The sequence below is a fragment of the Mirounga angustirostris genome, unplaced genomic scaffold (assembly GCF_029215605.1).
Source record: "Mirounga angustirostris isolate CCGP_5_RB_7025 unplaced genomic scaffold, mMirAng1.0.hap1 SCAF_12, whole genome shotgun sequence".
Classification (NCBI taxonomy): domain Eukaryota; kingdom Metazoa; phylum Chordata; class Mammalia; order Carnivora; family Phocidae; genus Mirounga; species Mirounga angustirostris.
The window spans coordinates 5,345,286-5,364,618 of record NW_026991720.1 but is presented as its reverse complement, the minus strand read 5'-3'; the positions used below and the strand labels follow the sequence as shown (position 1 = coordinate 5,364,618).

At 37.3% G+C, this 19,333-nt stretch overlaps 1 protein-coding gene across 6 annotated transcripts in view; it reads left to right on the top strand.

Moving 5' to 3' along the window:
- GALNT11 (polypeptide N-acetylgalactosaminyltransferase 11) overlaps nucleotides 1-19,333 on the top strand; it is an 81,778-nt gene that overhangs the window by 11,672 nt on the left and 50,773 nt on the right. For 4 of the 6 annotated variants that reach the window (XM_064575708.1, XM_064575705.1, XM_064575707.1 and 1 more), the window contains exon 2: nucleotides 13,511-13,843. The exons of 1 other annotated variant lie outside the window; for it this stretch is intronic. In XM_064575708.1, the coding sequence (XP_064431778.1) occupies nucleotides 13,549-13,843 (295 nt within the window). In that variant the 5' untranslated portion in view covers nucleotides 13,511-13,548. Of the gene's footprint in view, nucleotides 1-10,819; nucleotides 10,938-13,510; nucleotides 13,844-19,333 lie in introns of all 6 variants that reach the window. One more of the 6 variants, XM_064575706.1, reaches the window with a different exon arrangement.

Below are 19,333 nucleotides of genomic sequence, written 5' to 3'. Positions count from 1 at the left end.
AAGACACAGCTAAATACGAGATCTAAATACAATAACCAAAATTGAGGATTCATTGGACTAATAGCAGATTAGAAAAGTAATGAACTGAAAGATCAGAAGAAACTTCCTTGAATGAAGTATGAGAGAAGAAGAGTCTGGGAAACACTGAAGAGAGCGTAAAAACTATATAGGATGTAGGGGTGCCTGAGTGGCTCAGTCGTTAAGCGTCTGCCTTCGGCTTAGGTCATGATCTCAGGGTCCTGGGATTGAGCCCTGCATCGGGGTTCCTGCTCCGCGGGAAGCCTGCTTCTCCCTCTCCCACTCCCTCTGCTTGTGTTCCCTCTTTCGCTGTGTCTCTCTCTGTTAAATAAATAAATAAAATCTTAAAAAAAAAAAAACTATATAGGATGTAGTGACAAAGTGCAACATGTGTTTGATTGGAATCCTAGGAGGAGGGGGGGGACAAGGGAGTAGGGGAATATTTGAAGAGAAGATGGCTGAGAACTTTGAAAACTGACAAAACATATCAATCCATGGAATAGCAGATCCTAACGTTTTCCTTCACGTGAGTTTGTTTGCTTGCCTGCTCTCCATCCTCCCTCTCTTTCCAGTTTTAGCAGTAGTTTTCCGTATTCTGCTGAGGGTAAATGCTTTTCTCACATGAAGAATTACATGGTCTTTTATCACATTTATATAATTTATGCTGGGGTTCCAAAGATTTTGATTAGAAAAAAGATACAGCTGCTATTTGGATTGAAATCCATTGAGATAAGAAAATATGGAAGACAAGATAAGCTTTCCAGACTTAAAGAAATGATTCTGTAATGCAGGGATTTCAGGCAGAGTGGGCACTTAGGGGACAGAGCCTCTGCCCAGCCCTCTTGGGACAGGTAGTTCCTACCCTGTCTCCCCTGGACGGCTAGTCAGAAAGCCTCTCACAGGTGAAAGGCATACTCACCTCAGGAACAGAAGTGTGCTTGGGCTGCCAGCGAGGTCTTTTTTTGGAGAACAAGGGGGAACTCGTACTTGTCACAGACACCTGGACATACGGTCATTGTAGGTAACCCCAAGGGCAGGGGTTCCCCATATCTTTAATCTTGTGGGAAACATAAATTTTTGTTTAAAAAAGTTACTGGATGACTTCTGTTTTTTAAAGGATGGCAAGCAGGAAATCACTGGCCTCTTCCTTGCCAGGTGGTACAACAAAATCCTTAAGGACATAGGTCTGACATCAGATGACTGGGATTCAAATCTCAGTTCCTCCCCTTCCTTCCTAGCTGCATAGGACATCCTTAAAGCAAATTAATTTCTCTAAGATCAAGAGGAAAAAAGATAAGCCTTTTTTTTTTTTTTTTCTGTTTTACACTTGGGACTAGTATTTTCTTTGTTTGTTAGTTTTGATTTGCATACTTGACTTGTGTAGGTAAGGTGCTTTGTCAGCTCTGTCCACTCCTGGAGACTCCTGACACGCCAGCAGAGTAACACACTCAACAGCCGGGGTTTAGGGCGAGTCAGCTCTGCTCATACCCCCTTGGTCCTGGGACAGAGCCGGCTGTAGAAGGCCATGTGGATCGTGGATATACAGATGCTTGTTTATATTGGGTGTGTTTAAAGCCATTTTAGTCCCTTAGTTATTTGGATATTTCAGAACACTTGTTTCTAGTAACCATCCTTTTTCCTATTCACCTATTTGTTCTTCATCTGATGTACTTTGGGTTTAATTCTCCTTTTTATGGGCAGAAGGGGAACAAGAAATAACAGTTTTCATAATTGTGGGGGTTGTAAATTGTTACTCCATATTCGTTCTATGCACCCCTGCAGGAGTTGCAGTCTGGAGGCTGATCGAACTTTCGACCAAGCAGGTGTCCCAAGATTGATTTACGTGCTTTGTCCTATTAGCTGTCCTTTTAGTTTCCTTTTCTTCGGTGTTTAATTAAATTTGCTGCTTTCTCCCATCAACATTACCATGTGGTTTTCCTCTGCATTTAAGATATAGTATATAGACACTACATGTGTTTATGTTCTTTCTGATTTTGTTACAGAGAGGAGATTCATAAATGTTTGAGGGATGTCAGAGGATTATTCCCGGGAAAGCATATGATGTCTGGAATTTGCTCTGAAGCTTTCCTAATTCAGTAATCTCCTTACTTGTAGTTATGAAATATGTTAGAGGCAGTGTTTTCTTCTAGTCTTTCAGGTAGATAAGGAAAGAGAAACAGAATTTTGTATGTATGTGTGTTGTCATCACCTGGTAATTTCACAGGGGTCTGTGAGAAGCGCACTGTTGTAAATCAGCATTTGTACTCACATGACTGTAGCTCACTTAAAATATGAATGTGTCTCTTTTATGGAAAAAGCTAACAGATGCTTGCTGTTTGACAACTTGGAATGTAGAAGAGACCAACGAGAAAATAGCCAGAAACTACTGAAAGGTAAAGACTTATCATTCAAGGATGGACATTTTAGGGGCCCCTGGATGGCTCAGTCAGTTGAGTGTCTGGCTTTGGCTTAGGTTATGATCTTAGGGTCCTGAGTCAGGAGCTACACTTAGCAGGGAGGCTGCTTGTCCCTCTGCCCCTCCCCCTGCTCATGCTTGTGGGCACGCTCTCTCTCAAATAAATAAAATCTTTAAAAAAGAGAGACATTTTGAACTTCATTAAACATTATGAAAATTTTGTGTTGAAAGAAAATGAAAGCTGTACTGTGTGTGAGTTAGGTAGTATGGTCTCATTACATCTGGAGTACCAGAAGTTGGATATTGGGCAGATGAATTCAGACTAGTGATTTGTGGAGGAAAAAGTTTTTCAGATCGTGCTTTTAGAATACTTGTTCAGTGTTCAGATTTTATTCTCAAGTTTTTGACAAATTAATGGAGTAAAAGAAAATAGTCTTTCTTTTAATGTGCTAAAATCCCCTTTGCTTCTGAAGTTAAAAGGAAAGGCTATATTTATTTCAAAGCCTGAAAATACTTAATCCTTTCCAGAGTTGTTCTTATATTTTTAAATTAGGTTAAGAAATTTTTTACCTTGGGACGCCTGGGTGACTCAGTTAAGCCTGCCTTCCGCTTAGGTCATGATCCCAGGGTCTTGGGATTGAGTGCCACTCAGCGAGGAGCCTTCTTCTCCCTCTGCCTGCCACTCCCCCTGCTTGTGCTTGCTTGTGCTCTCTCGCTCTCCCTGACAAATAAATAAATAAATAAAGTATTTTTTTAAAAAAAGAAATTTTTTACCTTGATTATTTAAGAAATACATATTCTTTATAAAAAATGTTTTAAATAAAGGGAAGTCAACAGAAAATTATTTATGATACCACTAAGCTGATTCTATTAAGTTTATTTTTCCATAATTGCCAATAACAGTGTAACATTTTAGATAGTATGAAAGATGAAAAATAAGTATTAGAATATATAGCAAAACATTAGCAGTGGTGAAATTTCAGGTGGTTTTTTTTTTTTTTATCTTTTTACTTATCTGTATTTTCTGATTTTTTTTTTTTTTTTAAGCATAGTAGCAGAGCTTAAAATATCAATCCCCACTACCTTGCATGGTGTCTAACATATAGAGCTCTACGATGTTCCCATTGTTAGCCTTTTCTTGAGGATTGTTTAATGATTTTCAGAAGAAAAATGTTTTATTATTTAGTACATTTAATAGGCTATGACTGGAAGATGAATGGTTTAAAGTATCATCTATAGAGTGACATTGTATAACAGGCATTGTCTTAGTGAACTTTACGTAATTTAACTATGGAACATAATTTAGTAACTGGTGTGTACTGTGTTCTTTGTTAGTAGAAGTTAAGGATGACTATGGAAAGCATCTCAAAATGGGTTTTCTTAGCTCAGACAGTTGTGCTGTTGAGAAATACCCCTCATTGTAATGGATAATGATGCTGGAGTTTTGTTTTTATTTTGTTTTATTTATTTGAGAGCATGTGTATGCAAAGGGAAGAGGGGTAGGGAGAAGGAGAGAATCTTAAGCAGACTGCCCCAAACGCAGAGCCTGACGCAGGGCTCAATCTTAATGACTCTGAGATCATGACCTGAGCCGAAACCAAGAGTCGGACGCTGAACCAGCTGAGCCACCCAGGCACCTCGATGGAGTTTAAATTGAGTGAGATCTCATGAGATTTTCGGCCTTTGTCCTATGTAGTTTGCCAGAAAGCATTTTTGATATAACAACAGTAGATGCTAACAGTAGCAGTGATCAGTTTTTGAGTAGACTAAAAAGTATTTATGTGCTTAAATTGTTACTTGCATATTTTTTATGCATATCTTTCTAATTTCCTGAATTGCATAGTAGTGCAGGGCAGCTTTTCGCCTATGAGTATGAAGTCAGCCTTTTAGTCCTGCCCCTCCATTCTGTTTCCTCCGTCTCCTAACGAGCTTCAACTTTTTTTTAATGGTTTATGGAAGAATGCTAGACATCAACTCAGTATTATGCTTTTGTCCTTCCTTTGCTTTATCTATCCTTTGTTTTATAATATAAGCAGTTACATGTATGAATACAGATATATTTGTATGTAGCATTCTATATATGCTCTTCTCCATCTTACTTTTTTCACCTGGCAACGTATGTAGCAATAACACCATAGTAATATGTAGAGACATTTCTCTTTCCTTTTTACAACTGCATATTTATTGTTCCTTAATTTGTTCAACCAGTCTTCTATCAGTGGACAATTGGATTGATTCCAGCCTCTTGCTTATTACAAATAGTCCTGTAGCGAATAGCCTTGTGCATTCATTGTTTCCTACTTTTTCCCTCTGTGGTATAGATTCCTAGGAGTCATATTGCTAGGTCAAAGGGTAAATGCATATGTAATTTTAGTAGATGTTGCCAAATTGCCCTGGGTAGATACTGTACCACATATGAGAGCTTCTCCACAGCCTTACTATCAGACTATGTCGTCAGGCTTTTGGATTTTTATAAATCCAACAGGTGGGGAATTGTATCTCAGTGAAGGCTTATTTTGCTTATTTTCCCTTATTATGAGCAAGGTTCAGCATTTTTTTTCACAGGGTTAAGAACCAATTGTATTTCTATTTCTGTGAATGGTCTGAAGGGGTGTTGGTCCTTTTTCATTGCGGCTGACAAGACTGAAGGGTGATCCCCCAGGGATTTCCTGCCACCTTCTGCCCTCACTTTCTGTAATTCTCTCCCCATGAGTGGGCGTGGGACCTGGGCCTTGCTTTTAACCAACAACATATGGCAAAGATGATAGAATGTCAGTTTCTTGATTAGCTTAGGTTATATAGCAAAGATAATGGGATGTCATTCTTGTGATTATAAGACTCCATCTTGGGGCACCTGGGTGGCTCAGTTGGTTGAGCGTCTAACTCGATTTCAGCTCAGGTCATGATCTCAGGGTTGTGGGAGTGAGCCCCCTGCTTTGGGCTCCACGCTCAGTACAGAGTCTGCTTGAGATTCTTTCTCTCCCTCTTCCTCTGCCTTCCCATGATTGTGTGTGCACATGCACGTGCGTTCTCACTAAATAAATAGATAAATACCTATCTTTAAAAAAAAAAGAAGACGACGACTCAGTCTTCAGACTGGAGGAGACTCCTCATTGTTGACTTGATGAAGTTAGGGACTGTGGTGACGCCCACATGTCAAGGAATTGCCGATAACTGCTGGGGTCTGAGGGTGGCCTCCAACTGACAGGGCCCCTTTGTCATAGAGCCATGAGAAAGGAATTCTACCAACAACTTGATGAGTTTGGCAGCAGTTCTTCCAAAATCAGGCCTCCGGGTGAGAAAGGAGTTTGGCTGACAGTTAGCTCGAAGACTTGCTGGACCCTGAGCAGAGGATCCAGTTAAGCTGTGCTCAGAGGCTTGCTGCTTAAAATTGTGAGATAATAAATGTGTGTTGTTTTTGTGGTAATTTGTTACATAGCAATAGATACCTAATACCAAGATGATACATATCTTTTTGTTAAAAGTTGCGTGCATTTTTTTTTTCTCATTGCCTTTTTATTTTTCTTTTAGTGTCTTTTGCGACCCCCAGTTTTTTTGTTCTTGTATAATCTAGTTTATCTGTCTTTTCCAGGATTGTTTTTGGATTTTCAGTTACAGCTAGAAAAGTTTTGCCTACTTCCAGAGAATAGAGGAACTTACTTTTGTTTTCTTCTGTTATTTGTATGGTTTCATCATCTGTATTTTTTAAAGTTTTTTATTTTAATTCCAGTATAGTTAACATACAGTGTTATATTAGTTTTAGGTGTACGTTATTGTGATTCAGCAGTTCTATACATTATTCACTGCTCATCATATAATTGCACCAAAAACCATAAGATACCTAGGAATAAACCTAACCAAAGAGGTAAAAGATCTATACTCTGAAAACTGTAGAACACTTATGAAAGAAAGTGAGGAAGACATAAGAAATGGAAAAACATTCCATGCTCATGGACTAGAAGAACAAATATTGTTAAAATGTCTATGCTACCCTAAGCTATCCAGTGCAATCCCTATCAAAGTACCATCAGCATTTTTCACAGAGCTGGAACAAATAATCCTAAAATTTGTATGGAACCAGAAAAGACCGTGAATAGCCACAGGAATGTTGAAAAAGAAAACCAAAGCTGGAGGCATCACAGTAACGGACCTCAAGCTATATTACAAAGCTGTAATCATCAAGACAGTATGATATTGGCACAAAAACAGACAGATAAATCAATGGAAAAGAATAGAGAACCCAGAAATGGACCCTCAACTCTATGGTCAACTAATCTTTGACAAAGCAGGAAAGAATATGCAATGGAAAAAAGTCTCTTCAACAAGTGGTGTTGGGAAAATTGGACAGACACATGCAAAAGAATGAAACTGGACCACTTTCTTATACTGTATATAAAAATAAACTCAAAATGGATGAAAAACCTAAATCTGAGATGGGAATCCATCAAAATCATAGAGGGGAACACAGGCAGCAACCTCTTCCACCTTGGCCGCAACAGCTTCTTGCTAGACACGTCTCCAAATGCAAGGGAAACAAAAGCAAGAATGAACTGTTGGGACTTCAAGATAAAAAGCTTTTGCACAGCAAAGGAAACAGTCAACAAAACTAAAAGCAACCTAGAAGTGGAAGATGATATTTGCAATGTTTTACCAGATAAAGGGCTAGTATCCAAAATCTGTAAAGAACTTACCAAACTTTACACCCCAAAAACAAAAAATCCAGTCAAGAAATGGGCAGAAGAAATGAACAGACATTTCTCCAAGGAAGACATACAAATGGCCAACAGACACTTGAAGAAGTGTTCAACATCACTTGGCATCAGGGAAATACAAATCAAAATCACAATGAGAAACCATCTCATACCAGTTAGAATGGCTAAAATTAACACAGAAAACAGCAGATGGTGGCGAGGATGTGGAGAAAGGGGAACCTTCTTACGCTGTTGGTGGGAATGCAAACTGGTGCAGCCACTCTGGAAAACAGTATGGCGGTTCCTCAAAAAGTTAAAAATAGAACTACTCTGTGACCCAGCAAGTGCACTACTAGGTATTTATCCAGAGGATAGAAACATAGTGATTCAAAGGGGCACGTGAACCCCAGTGTTTATAGCAGCAATGTCCACAATAGCCAAAATATTGAGAGACCTCTGATGTCCACGGACAGATGAATGGATAAAGAAGAGTGGTATATATAGACAATCGAATATTACTCAGCCATCAAAAAGAACGAAATCTTGCCATTTGTAATGATGTGGATGGAACTAGAGGATGTTATGCTAAGTGAAATAAGTCAGAGAAAGTCAAATACCATATGATTTCACTCATGTGGAATTTAAGAAAGAAAACAGATGAACATAGGGGAAGGGAGGGAAAAATAAAATAAGACGAAATCAGAGAGGGAGACAAACCGTAAGAGACTCTTCACTATAAGAAACAAACTGAGGGTTGCTGGGGGGGCGGTGGCGGGAATGGAGTAATTGGGTGATGGGCATTAAAGAGGGCACTTGAAGTAATGAGTACTGGGTGTTATATGCAACTGATGAATCACTGAATTCTACCTCTGAAACTAATAGTACAGTATATGTTAATTAAATCGAATTTAAATAAAAAATTTTTTAAAAAAGAGTCTTTCTTGGTTTCTCTCCCCTCCCCCCCTTTTTTCCTTTGCTCGTTTGTTTCTTCAATTCCACATAGGGGCGAAAGAAATCATATGGTATTTGTCTTTCTCTGATTGACTTCACTTAGCATTATACTCTCTAGCTCCATCTATGTTGTTTCAAATGGCAAGATGTCATTTTATGGCTGGATACTCCATTGTATATATACCACATTTTTTTTTAATCCATCCATCTCTTGATGGATACTTGGGCTGCTTCCATAATTTGGCTATTGTAAATAATGCTGCAGTAAACATAGGGGTGCATGTATCCCTTTGACTTTGTATTTTTGTATTTTTGGGGGGTAAATGCCCAGTAGTGGGATTACTGGATTGTAGGGTAGTCACGGTTTGAGGAACCTCCATACTGTTTTCCGCAGTGGCTGTACCAGTTTGCATTCCCACCAACAGTGCACGAGGGTTCCTTTTTCTCTACATCCTTGCCCGTCTTCTCCAAAACAGTTATTTCTTGTGTTTTTGATTTTAGCCCTTCTGACAGATGTGAGGTGGTATCTCACTGTTATTTTGATTTGGATTTCCCTGATGATGCATGATGTTGAGCATCTTTTCCATTGTCTGTTGGCCATCTGGATGTCTTTGGAGAAATGTCTGTTCATGTCTTCTGCCCATTTTTTAATTGGATTATTTGGGTTTTTTTGGATGTTGAGTTATATCAGTTCTTTATATATTTTAGATACTAACCCTTTATTGGATATGTCGTTTGCAAATAGCTTTTCCCATTCTGAAGGTCATCTTTTATTTGGTTGACTGTTTCCTTCACTGTGCAGACTCTTTTTATTTTGATGGTCCCAATAGTTTATTTTTTCATCTACATTTAAAAATCAAGTTCATATCAGATGTGTCTAGGTGAATGGTGTGAGGAGTGGACCCCAGTGTATCCTTCAACATACAGCTAAACAGTTGTCCCAAAACCAGTTAGCAAAAAGTCATTCATTTTTTCACTGGCATGTGATGTTATCTATAATCATTTATGCTAAATTTCTAAATGTAATTGGGTCTGTTTCTCAGTTTTTCATCCTGCCCCATTGGTTTTTAGTCTGTGCATGTGTCATGCTGTGCCGCTTAGGTAGAGAAACCCTGAAGCTTATTATCCAGTAGGGCTCACCCCTGCTTGTACTTGTTTTTCAGGGTTTGCCTGCCTATTCCCTGCTTGTTCATTCTTTCCCAAATGAACTATAATAATCAACTTGTTTAGCTCCAGAAGAAAATCTGTTAGTATTTTGCCATATACGTGTATATATGTGTAGCATATATAAGTTATCTTAAGGAGAGCTGACTTTTATGATTTGGGGTTTCTCTATTCAAGAGTAAGGTACATCTTTCCATGTGATCAAGTCTTCTTTTGGGGCTTTCAGGAGTGTCTTAAGGTTTTCCTCATACATGTTTAAGACATTGCTTGTTAAGTTATGATTAGTATTTATCCTTAAGATTTTTTATATTCATAAGATTGATATTCATAAATGAGATGTGTGTTTTGGGAGGTTCAGTTTTTGTCAGATTTTGAGATAAGTGTCCTCATTTTGTGAAACAGATTTGGAAGATTTCTTTATTATTATTATTTATGCTCTTTAGTGGCTTAGGTAGCACTAGGATGATTAGATCTTTAAAGGACTGGTAGAATTCCCCTGTGAAACTCTGTCTGCGTGGTGGTTTGTTTCTGTTGTTGTTTTTGAGAAACTCTTAATAGCACTTTTTTTTTTGTAAGAGAGCCCAGAGGCAGGCAGAGGGAGAAGTGGGCTCCTTGCTCAGATCAGTGTAGGACTCGATCTTAGGACCCTGGGATCATGACCTGAGCTGAAGGCAGACGCTTAACCAACTGAGCCACCCCAGGCATCCCATGTTTTGAGAAACTCTTACAGTATTATTTCTTCTGTGATGACTGGTCTGTTCGCATTTCTGTTGGGACTGGGGTTAATTTGAGTAAGTTGTATTTTCCTTAAAATGTACTCTTCTAGGTTTTCAAATTCATATGCATGGAATTACATGAAGCTATCTCTTGATTCATAAAATTTGCAGTGATTCAAATTTATCATTAAGAAATCTTAGACTGAGAATGGAAGAATTGGGACTTCTGCTGGCATACTGAATATTTTGCTTAATAAAGACAGTGTCTAATGAAACTGTTTAAACTGGTTAGCTGTCTTCTGCTCCTTCACCTCCTCCTCTTGACAGTGGACGTTTATTCCCCAGGCTGTGCTCATCTCACATCATACTCTTCTCTAAGATTTTTACATTGCACAGAATCAAGGTCCTGAACCTTTTCTGGAACAGAAATACACTTTGTGTAATTTTTAATGACACAGACAAGTACTTGTTAATTTTTAATACTGGACACTGTGCTTGGTAAACATAATGGGCTTGAGAAGACAGAAATGACCCCTGTTGCTTATGGTATGTATAGTAGTGCTTACCCAATAGGCACAGTGTTTATTGGGATATCTCCAGTTCATGCATCTGGAAAGGACTCCTCTATCAGTAACTGTACCTCTCCACAGTGTGAGTGTTGGCATCTCATTTTCCAACCACCACATTCAGTTTTTCCCTGTTACTCTTTCCAGCAGTTACTCAGCCACACAGGACCTCAGGTCCATTGGCCCTGCACAGGTTTTCATCCTGTGTCATTCTTCCACGTCCTCACATTTCTCCTTGCCTGGCTTACATCTGTAGTTTGTCATCCTAATCAGCACATTGCACGTACTTCTCCCCAGACCGCTGCTTCTGTACCTCCCTGGTGAAATCCTGACTCTCTGCTTACAAGACACCTGTCCCTCAGCAGCTACCAGACCATGACTGCCTGGTCTCACTGGAAATTCCTGTACACAGCTGGTTAGCCTTTTATTCATTTAACTTTTGAAAAATGTATTACGTTGACATCTAAGTGCTGAAGTTTTGGCTTTATTAACTGCTCAAGTTTATGATTGAAAGAATTTGTTCACTAGTTGTTTTGTATTAACTAACCTTAAATGTTCGCTTTGACCCTCCTTTTAAAGGCTTTCAGCCTTGGATATTGAAGCCATGAGTAATTGCCTATAGAAGGAATAGCAAACAGCACAAAGCAGAAAAACTTTATTGTCTTTGTTAGCATAGATTAGACTAAAATTTCATCTTTTGGTTTTTGTTTGCACGTTTTAACTTCTTAAGTAGTTAAGAACCTGTTATTTTATTAAATAACAGGTATCTAATTGCTTTGTATTTTATTCATATTTGTTAGTAACTTTTTGACCCGTCTAAAAACTGATAGTGTCTTTGTTTCTGAAGACTATTGTGGTTAATTATATAAAACAAATGATCTGATTTTATAAATTCCTCTCATTTTTATAGGTTTCTTAGTTTAGTATAAGGATTGATTATGTGAAAAATGTTCTCTAAATACTTATCATAATATAGCTTGAGGAGAATTGTTGAGAGTTAATACATTTTACAGTTCAGGAAGCAAGGACTCTTGATGTTTGGGCTCTTGTGGTTAGGATTGGGAGGGGTATTCTGGGAAAAATCTGGACAGAGTTGGCCAAATCCTGTGGGTGAGGTCTTGAGAACTTTCTCGTTTCGCCCATAGGTCCTGGCAGCCAAGTGCATGCAGTGGACAAAATGGAAAGTGGACTCCTGTTTTTATCACAAAGACCTTTATTTAACTTATGAAATTGAACAATGAGAGCCTGTTGTTTTTTGTACCTTTTCTAATATTAACTATGACTGTTGTTCTGCCTAGTTTCATATTGAAATAAGGTAGTCATGATCTTTTTTTCTGCTTGGCTCGAATGTGACAGCAATACATTCGCTTATAAATACCCAGCATTTTGCAAACATTGATAACTGTATTACAGTAATTCATTAATTTCCGTGAATATTTATTAAGTGTTCGCTACATGCCAGGCATTGTTGTAAGCTCAAGGTATACTACAGGAAATGAACAGACAAAAGCTCTTGCTGATGAAGCTTACATTCTAGCAGGGGGGATGGACGAGAAATAGTAAGTAATTATGTCCTATGTAGGAAGGTGGAAGTTTCACAGAGTTGGGAAGATCAGAAGTGCTAGTGTTTGGTGGTGCAGTTGCAGTTTTAAATATGGTAGTGTAGAAACTTACTGAGAAGGTGATATTCGAGCAAAGATTCAACAGAGGTGAAGTTAGCTAGGATGAAAAGTATTCTAGGCAGAGGGAAGAACCGATGCATAATCCCTCAGTGGGAGTATGATTGACACATTTGGTGACCCATAAGGAGACCTATGTCTAGAATGAAATGAATGAGGAGGGAGATAACAGAAAATATGGTCAGAGAGGTAATTCCAGATAAGGTAGGGACATGTGGGTCATTGTAAGGAACAGATGGTCGTCACATATACCATTCATATTACATACTAAATTTAGACCTAATGAGAAGGAGGAAAACGTTAACGTTGAATTTGTGCTGTATTCTTTCATTCTGTAGATATCGTTCAACAGCTTTTATGTGCCATTCATTGTGCTAAGTGAGGGAATACAGTGAACAAATGAAACAAAAGCTAGCCACAGTGTTTGTGGAGGTTCTCTTGATCCAGTGCAAATTGCTGTGTTTTGTGTGTTAATGATTGTACTTGATAGTCTACATAATTTATATAATTCTGAGTATTTCATTTAATTCTAAGTATCCAGCGAGATAGACAGTATTATTAACTTGGCATACAGTTGATGAAAGTGAGGCTAAGGAAATTTGGTAATTTGTCTAAAGTTGCATAGCCAGTATGTGACAGAATGGGATTAGAACTTAATCTTGTCTTTTCATTATATCATTGGTTCCCAAATCTGGCTGTGCATCAGAGTTCACTAGGAAGCTTATTATCAAAGCTATAGATTCCTTAACCTTACCTCTACTCTCATTTATAAATTTGAACTGTTGAATCTAGAGTAGGCATTAGGGCAGGTTTAATCTTTGGAAAGTAGAACTGTTTTCTTCAGGTTGCTCATTTTTAATAACAGATTTTAAGATCCTTGGGTTGAAAGAGTCCTATAATTTTGTAGTGGAAATCCAGACTTTAGATAGACTGCCATGATACATAAGGTACTTGTATTTTCCTCATGAAAAGGCAGAATCTGAAAAAAAAATTACCACACTGAAAGCAATCCAGACCAAAGGCAAAATATCCATTAACACGGGCAAATGAAGTCAATTATTTTGCTACCATTGATTTTCCAAGCACTAAGACATTGGCCTGTCGTTTTAATTGTTGAATCTTTTTTTTTTTTTTAAATTCAGCGCTATCCACATATCTTCTTTTATTTGAGTCTCTGTTAACGGTATGCCTAGGGGTCCTAAGTAAATAGTTGAGAAGTTCTACTTGATTGTTGGAAAACTGACTGTGAACTTGGTGGATGATTTACAAGTGTACCGAAGGGTCTAACATAGCTGTCCTTCTCTTCCAGGAGATTGAAGATGGCCCTTCAGCTATGCTAGGTCTATAATGGGAAGTGTCACAGTTCGATATTTCTGTTATGGATGCCTTTTTACATCTGCGACCTGGACAGTTTTGCTTTTTATTTATTTCAACTTCAGTGAAGTGACTCAGCCGCTTAAGAATGTGCCCATCAAGGGGTCCAGGCCCCATGGACCATTTCCCAAAAAATTCTATCCCCGTTTCACTCGAGGCCCAAGTCGAGTGTTAGAATCACAGTTCAAAGTAAACAGAATTGATGATACAATAGATAATCATGTTGAAGATCCAGAAAAAGGCAACATGAAATTCTCTTCTGAATTGGGTAAGTGTATTGGACTTCTAGTAGCATGTCAGAGTATTTAATCATTGGAAGTTTAAATTCAGTTATTCTTTAAATCACGTGTTGCTCAGGGGATTAGAAATGGGTCATTTTCCCCCTCCAATTTATTTTGTTAATGAACTAGCTGAGGTTTTAGGATTTTGCAGATTCAGTGGGGAGTTACATTCTAATTTATCCATTTCTGACTTTAATATTTTATGAGGACTTGGGAGAAAGTAATAAGGTCCAGTGTAGAAATGAAAGAAAAAGAAAGAAAATGGAACTTATGGGGGAAGATTTTAATTGTTAGCATTATTTAATAAGGGAAAGAAATGGTTGAAAGGTAACTAGACTATATATAACATATTTTGAAAGCAGAGTTAATTAAAACAGAACATACACTATGAGGTTTAGAGATAAGCTGAAATTATATCTAATAAGAGTTCTACTTACAAGAATTGTTAAGGTGCTGGAGTATATTAAATATAGGAGTTTATAAAATCTTAGTATAAAGGGAAACTTTTTTCTTCAAAAATTATATTCTTGGGGTGCCTGGGTGGCTCAGTCATTAAGCATCTGCCTTCGGCTCGGGTCATGATCCCAGAGTCCTGGGATTGAGCCCCGCATCGGGCTCCCTGCTCCGCCGGAAGCCTGCTTCTCCCTCTCCCACTCCCCCTGCTTGTGTTCCCTCTTGCTGTGTCTGTCAAATAAATAAATAAAATCTTTAAAAAAAAATTATATTCTGTTCAATTTGGCAGCAAGGATCTACTGCATATGCCTTCTGCATACTATAATTTTAGAATTCTGGTTTTCGCAAATTTTATTTTAAGGGATAAATGAGCCATTTTGGTTATCTTTAAAACTTAAAGGTCTTTAATCTTGTCCTGGAAATCTCAAATAATAAGTAATTTAGAAGTAAGATTTTTAGAGATTGAAAGATTCATAAAATATAAAGGAAATGTTAAAACATTTCATTTGATCATAGTTTCAAAGAAATAAAATCAGTTTCTGGGACTTAATGATTTTCTAATACATAGAGTTGAAAATATTTAAAATTATATGAGGAAATGGAAACTAATACCTTGATTTTCATAAAATATACCTTCCAATCTTTTTTCATACTGCAATTTAGATACTTTAAAAGCATTAATAGGAAAATTTTTAGCTTCTTTATTCTTAGTTACTCCGGCAAAAAACTTTTATAAAGAAGTAACATTGGGTTTACTGTTTTGAATGGACCTTGTATTTGCCTTCGAATATCTGTGACAAACTCAAATTGCTTAGCTGAAAAACTAAATGCTTTATAACAGGTATACAAAAAACCTGTTATAGCTAATAAATGAATTCAGCTAAGTTGCACGGCAGAAGATCAACACACAAAAACCAGTTGTATTTCTGTACATTAGCAGCAAACGGTGTGAAAATAAAACTAAGAACGATTCCATTTACAGTAGTATCAAAAGGAATAAAATACTTAAGAATAAATTTAACCAAGGAGGTGTGAGATTTGTACACTGGATACTACAAAACTGCTGAAAGAAATAAAAGTAGACCTAAATAGATGGAAAGACATGTTAGGTTCATGGATTAGAGTACTAAATACTGTTAGGGTGCTAGTACTACCCAAAGCAATCCATAGATTCAGTGCAAACCTTATCAAAATAAGATGGAACGGCTGATCCTAAAATTAATGTGGAATTACAAGAGGCTCTGAATAACCAACACAATCTAGGCAGAGTACAAAGGGGAGGGCTCACTTCCCAATTTCAAAACTCTCTACAAAGCTATAGGAATCAAAACAGTGTGATATTGGCCTAAGGACAGATGTATAGATCAGTGGGTAGACCGAGAGTCCAGAAATAAACCCTATGACATTTCTGGCCGCTTGATCTTTTAAAAATGTGCCAAGACTGTTTAATGGGGGAAAAATAGTCTCTTCGACAAATGCTGTTGGGACAAATAGATATCCAGATACAGAGGAGTAAAGTTGAACCCTTATATGTAAAAATTAACTCAGAATCAATTGAAGACCTAAATATAAGAGCCAAAACCTTTATAAAATCCTTAGAAGAAACCCTAGAGATAAATCTTCTTGACCTCGGGTTTGGTAGTGATTTCTTACATGACACCAAAAGTACAAGTTAACAAAAGAAAAAAATAAATTGGACTTCATTGAAATTAAAAACTTTTGTACATCAAAGAAAACAACCAGGAAAGAAAAAAGACAATCCACAGAATGGGAGAAAATGTTTTCACATCCTGTCTTTAATCGGGGTCCATTATCCAGAATATATAAAGAACTCTTACAGTACAACAATAAAAAGACAACCCAATTTAAAAATGGGCAAAGAATTTAATAGACACTTTTCCAAAGACAAACAAGCACAAAAGATGTTCAGCATAGTTACAGAAATGCAAATCAGAACCACAGTGAGATACCATTTTACATTTGGTAGGATGGTTATAATTTTTTAAAAAGGAAAATAACAAGTGTTGGCCAGGATACAGAGAAATTGGAACCTTCGTTCATTGCTGGTTCCTCAGTAAGTTAAACTTAGAGTTACCATATGATCAGCAATTCCACTCCTGGGTATATACCCAAAAGAATTGCAGGCAGATGTTCAAACAAAAATTTGTACACAGATGTTCATAGCAGCACTATTCTCAATGAACAAAGATGGGGAGAACCCAAATGTCCATCAGTTGATGAAAGGACAAGCAACATGTCTTTCCATACAGGGATTTGTTCAGACACAGAAAGGAATGAAGTTCCAACACCTGTTGTAACAAGGAGGAACCCTAAAAATGTTATGATTAGTGAAAGAAGCAGGACACAAGAGGTCAAACAGTGCGTGATTTCATTTATATGAAATGTCTAGAATAGGTAAATGTGTGGAGACTAGAAGCAGATTAGTGGCTAAGGGGGCTGGGGAGGCAGGAGGGGGAGAGGCTTGCTTTAATGGGTATAGAGTTTCATTTGGGGTGGGGCTGTGAGTAGCTGCGGCTGGATGTGCCGGCTGCACCACATTGTAAATGTGCTCGGTGTCACTGAAGGTAAACTGTGTGTTATGTACCTTTTGCCACAATGACAAAAATGGAAAAACACACTCAACTTCTATAAAGAAAACTTGATTTAGAAGGAATTAATATAAATCAGTATAGTAATAGTTAAAAGTATGGTGATTGCTGAATAGGGCCTTATCTTTAAACAGTCAGGGGAAAGAACTTGTACATTTTAGAAAGATTATCAACAGTGAATTTAAAATTAAAAATAGATTTTCTAATTTAATTTGCAGTTAATTATAAAGAACCTGGAACAGCTCCTCGGAGGCATGGCTGAATAATACCATGTTCTTTTTATCTGTAGTTTACACAGCCAGACACCTGTAAATGCCTGTGATGGTATGGGGAGTTTTTCATAGCTTATCATTTTCTAAAGTGGATACAAATCAATGAACTAATACTAAGCTTGCAGGAGCTTCCAAGTACTAGTTTAATTGAATCATTTTGCTATTTGATATGTTGCTTATATTGTTTTCAAATGTAGTATTAAAATTGCTGTGGTCATACTGAAAAAAATTTTTTAAGTTAAAAAAGATAGCTCCTCCAGCATGCTAGTTAATTGGCTGTGATTTTATATGAGCAGGGGAAGGACAAAAGTAAGCTGAAGTGATTCCCCCCCCCCAGTTTTGAGATAAAAGTGATATATATAACATTGTATTAGTTTAAGGTATATAACATAATGACTTCATATAAGTATATATTGTGAAATGATTACTATAGTAAGTTTAGTTAATATCGATCATCTCACATAGTTAAAAATGTTTTTTTCTTGGGATGAGAACTTGTAAGCTCTACTCTTAGCCACTTCCAAATATATAATACAGTATTATTACCCACCATTACCATGCTGTACATTACATCCCCAGAACTTATTTATAATTAGAAGTTTGTACCTTTTAACCAACCTTCACCCAATCTGCACCTTCCCCCACCCCACCTCAGCAACCACATCTGTTCTCTGTCTGTAGGAGTTCTCTTTTTTTAGATTCCACATAAAAGTGAGATCATACAGTATTACGTATTTGTCTTTCTCTGTTTCACTTAAGCATAATGCCCTCAAGGTCCATCCATGTTGTCACAAATGGCAGGCTTTCCCTTTTTTTCATGGTGTGGGGGGGCGTGCCACATTTTATTTATCCATTCACCTATCAATGGACGTAATCTCTTAATATGGAATAATTTTTCTTTTTTTTTTTTTTTTTAAGATTTTATTTATTTGACAGAGAGACAGCGAGAGAGGGAACACAAGCAGAGAGGGACCCTGAGACCATGACCTGAGCTGAAGGCAGTCACTTAACCAACTGAGCCACCCAGGCGCCCCTGGAATAATTTTTCATCAAAAGATATATATTAGAAAATAATCCTTTCAGTATCCAGTATGAGCTAGTTCTTTGATTTATTGAATCAAGGAATATTTATTGAGAATTTAGTTTATGCAAGGCACTGTCCTAGGTGCTGGGTATCAAGCAATTTTTATTTTATGTTTTGAACATGATCAAAGTCTCTGCTGTCATGGAGTTTGCATCCTCTTATAAAATGTTAATGGAGCTTCGTTCTTTTGTATTTAAAAAAGGATGTACTCCATACCAAAAAACCCCAAATCCAATTTAAAAATGGGCAGAAGGTATAAACAGACATTTCTCCAAAGAAGACATCCAGATGGCCAACAGATACATGAAAAGATGTTCAACACCACTCATCATCAGGGAAATGCAAATCAAAACCACAATGATCTACCACTCCACACCTGTCAGGAAGGCTAAAATCAAAACCACAAGAAACAGTGTTGGTGAGGATGTGGAGAAAAAGGACCCCTCATGCACTGTTGGTGAGAATACAAACTGGTGCAGCCACCTTTGGAAAACAGTATGGAAGTTCCTCAAAAAACTAAAAGTAGAATTACCATATGATCCAGTAATTCCACTTCTTGGTGTATACCGAAAGAATACAAAAACACTAAATTGAAAGGTTACATGTTACCCATATGTTATTGCAGCATTATTTAGCCGAATTATAGAAGCAACCAAAGTATTCACTGATAGATGAGTAGATAAAGAAGATGTGGTGTATATATACACAATGGAGTATTACTCAGCCATAAAAAAGAATAAAATCTTGCCATTTGCAACAACACGGATCTAGAGGGTATAATGCTAAGTGAAATAAGTCAGAGAAAGACAAATACCATATGATTTCACTTGTGTGGAATTTAAGAAACAAAAAGACAAACCAAGAAACAGACTCTTAATGAGAACAAACTGGTGGTTGTCAGAGAGGAGGTGGGTGGGGCTGCGTGAAATAGGTGCAGGGGATTAAGAGTACATTTATTATGATGAGAACTGAGTAAGGTATGTATATTATACACGTGAAACTAATACAACACTGTATGTTAACTGTACTAGAATTTCCTCTTAAAAGTCCATAGTACAG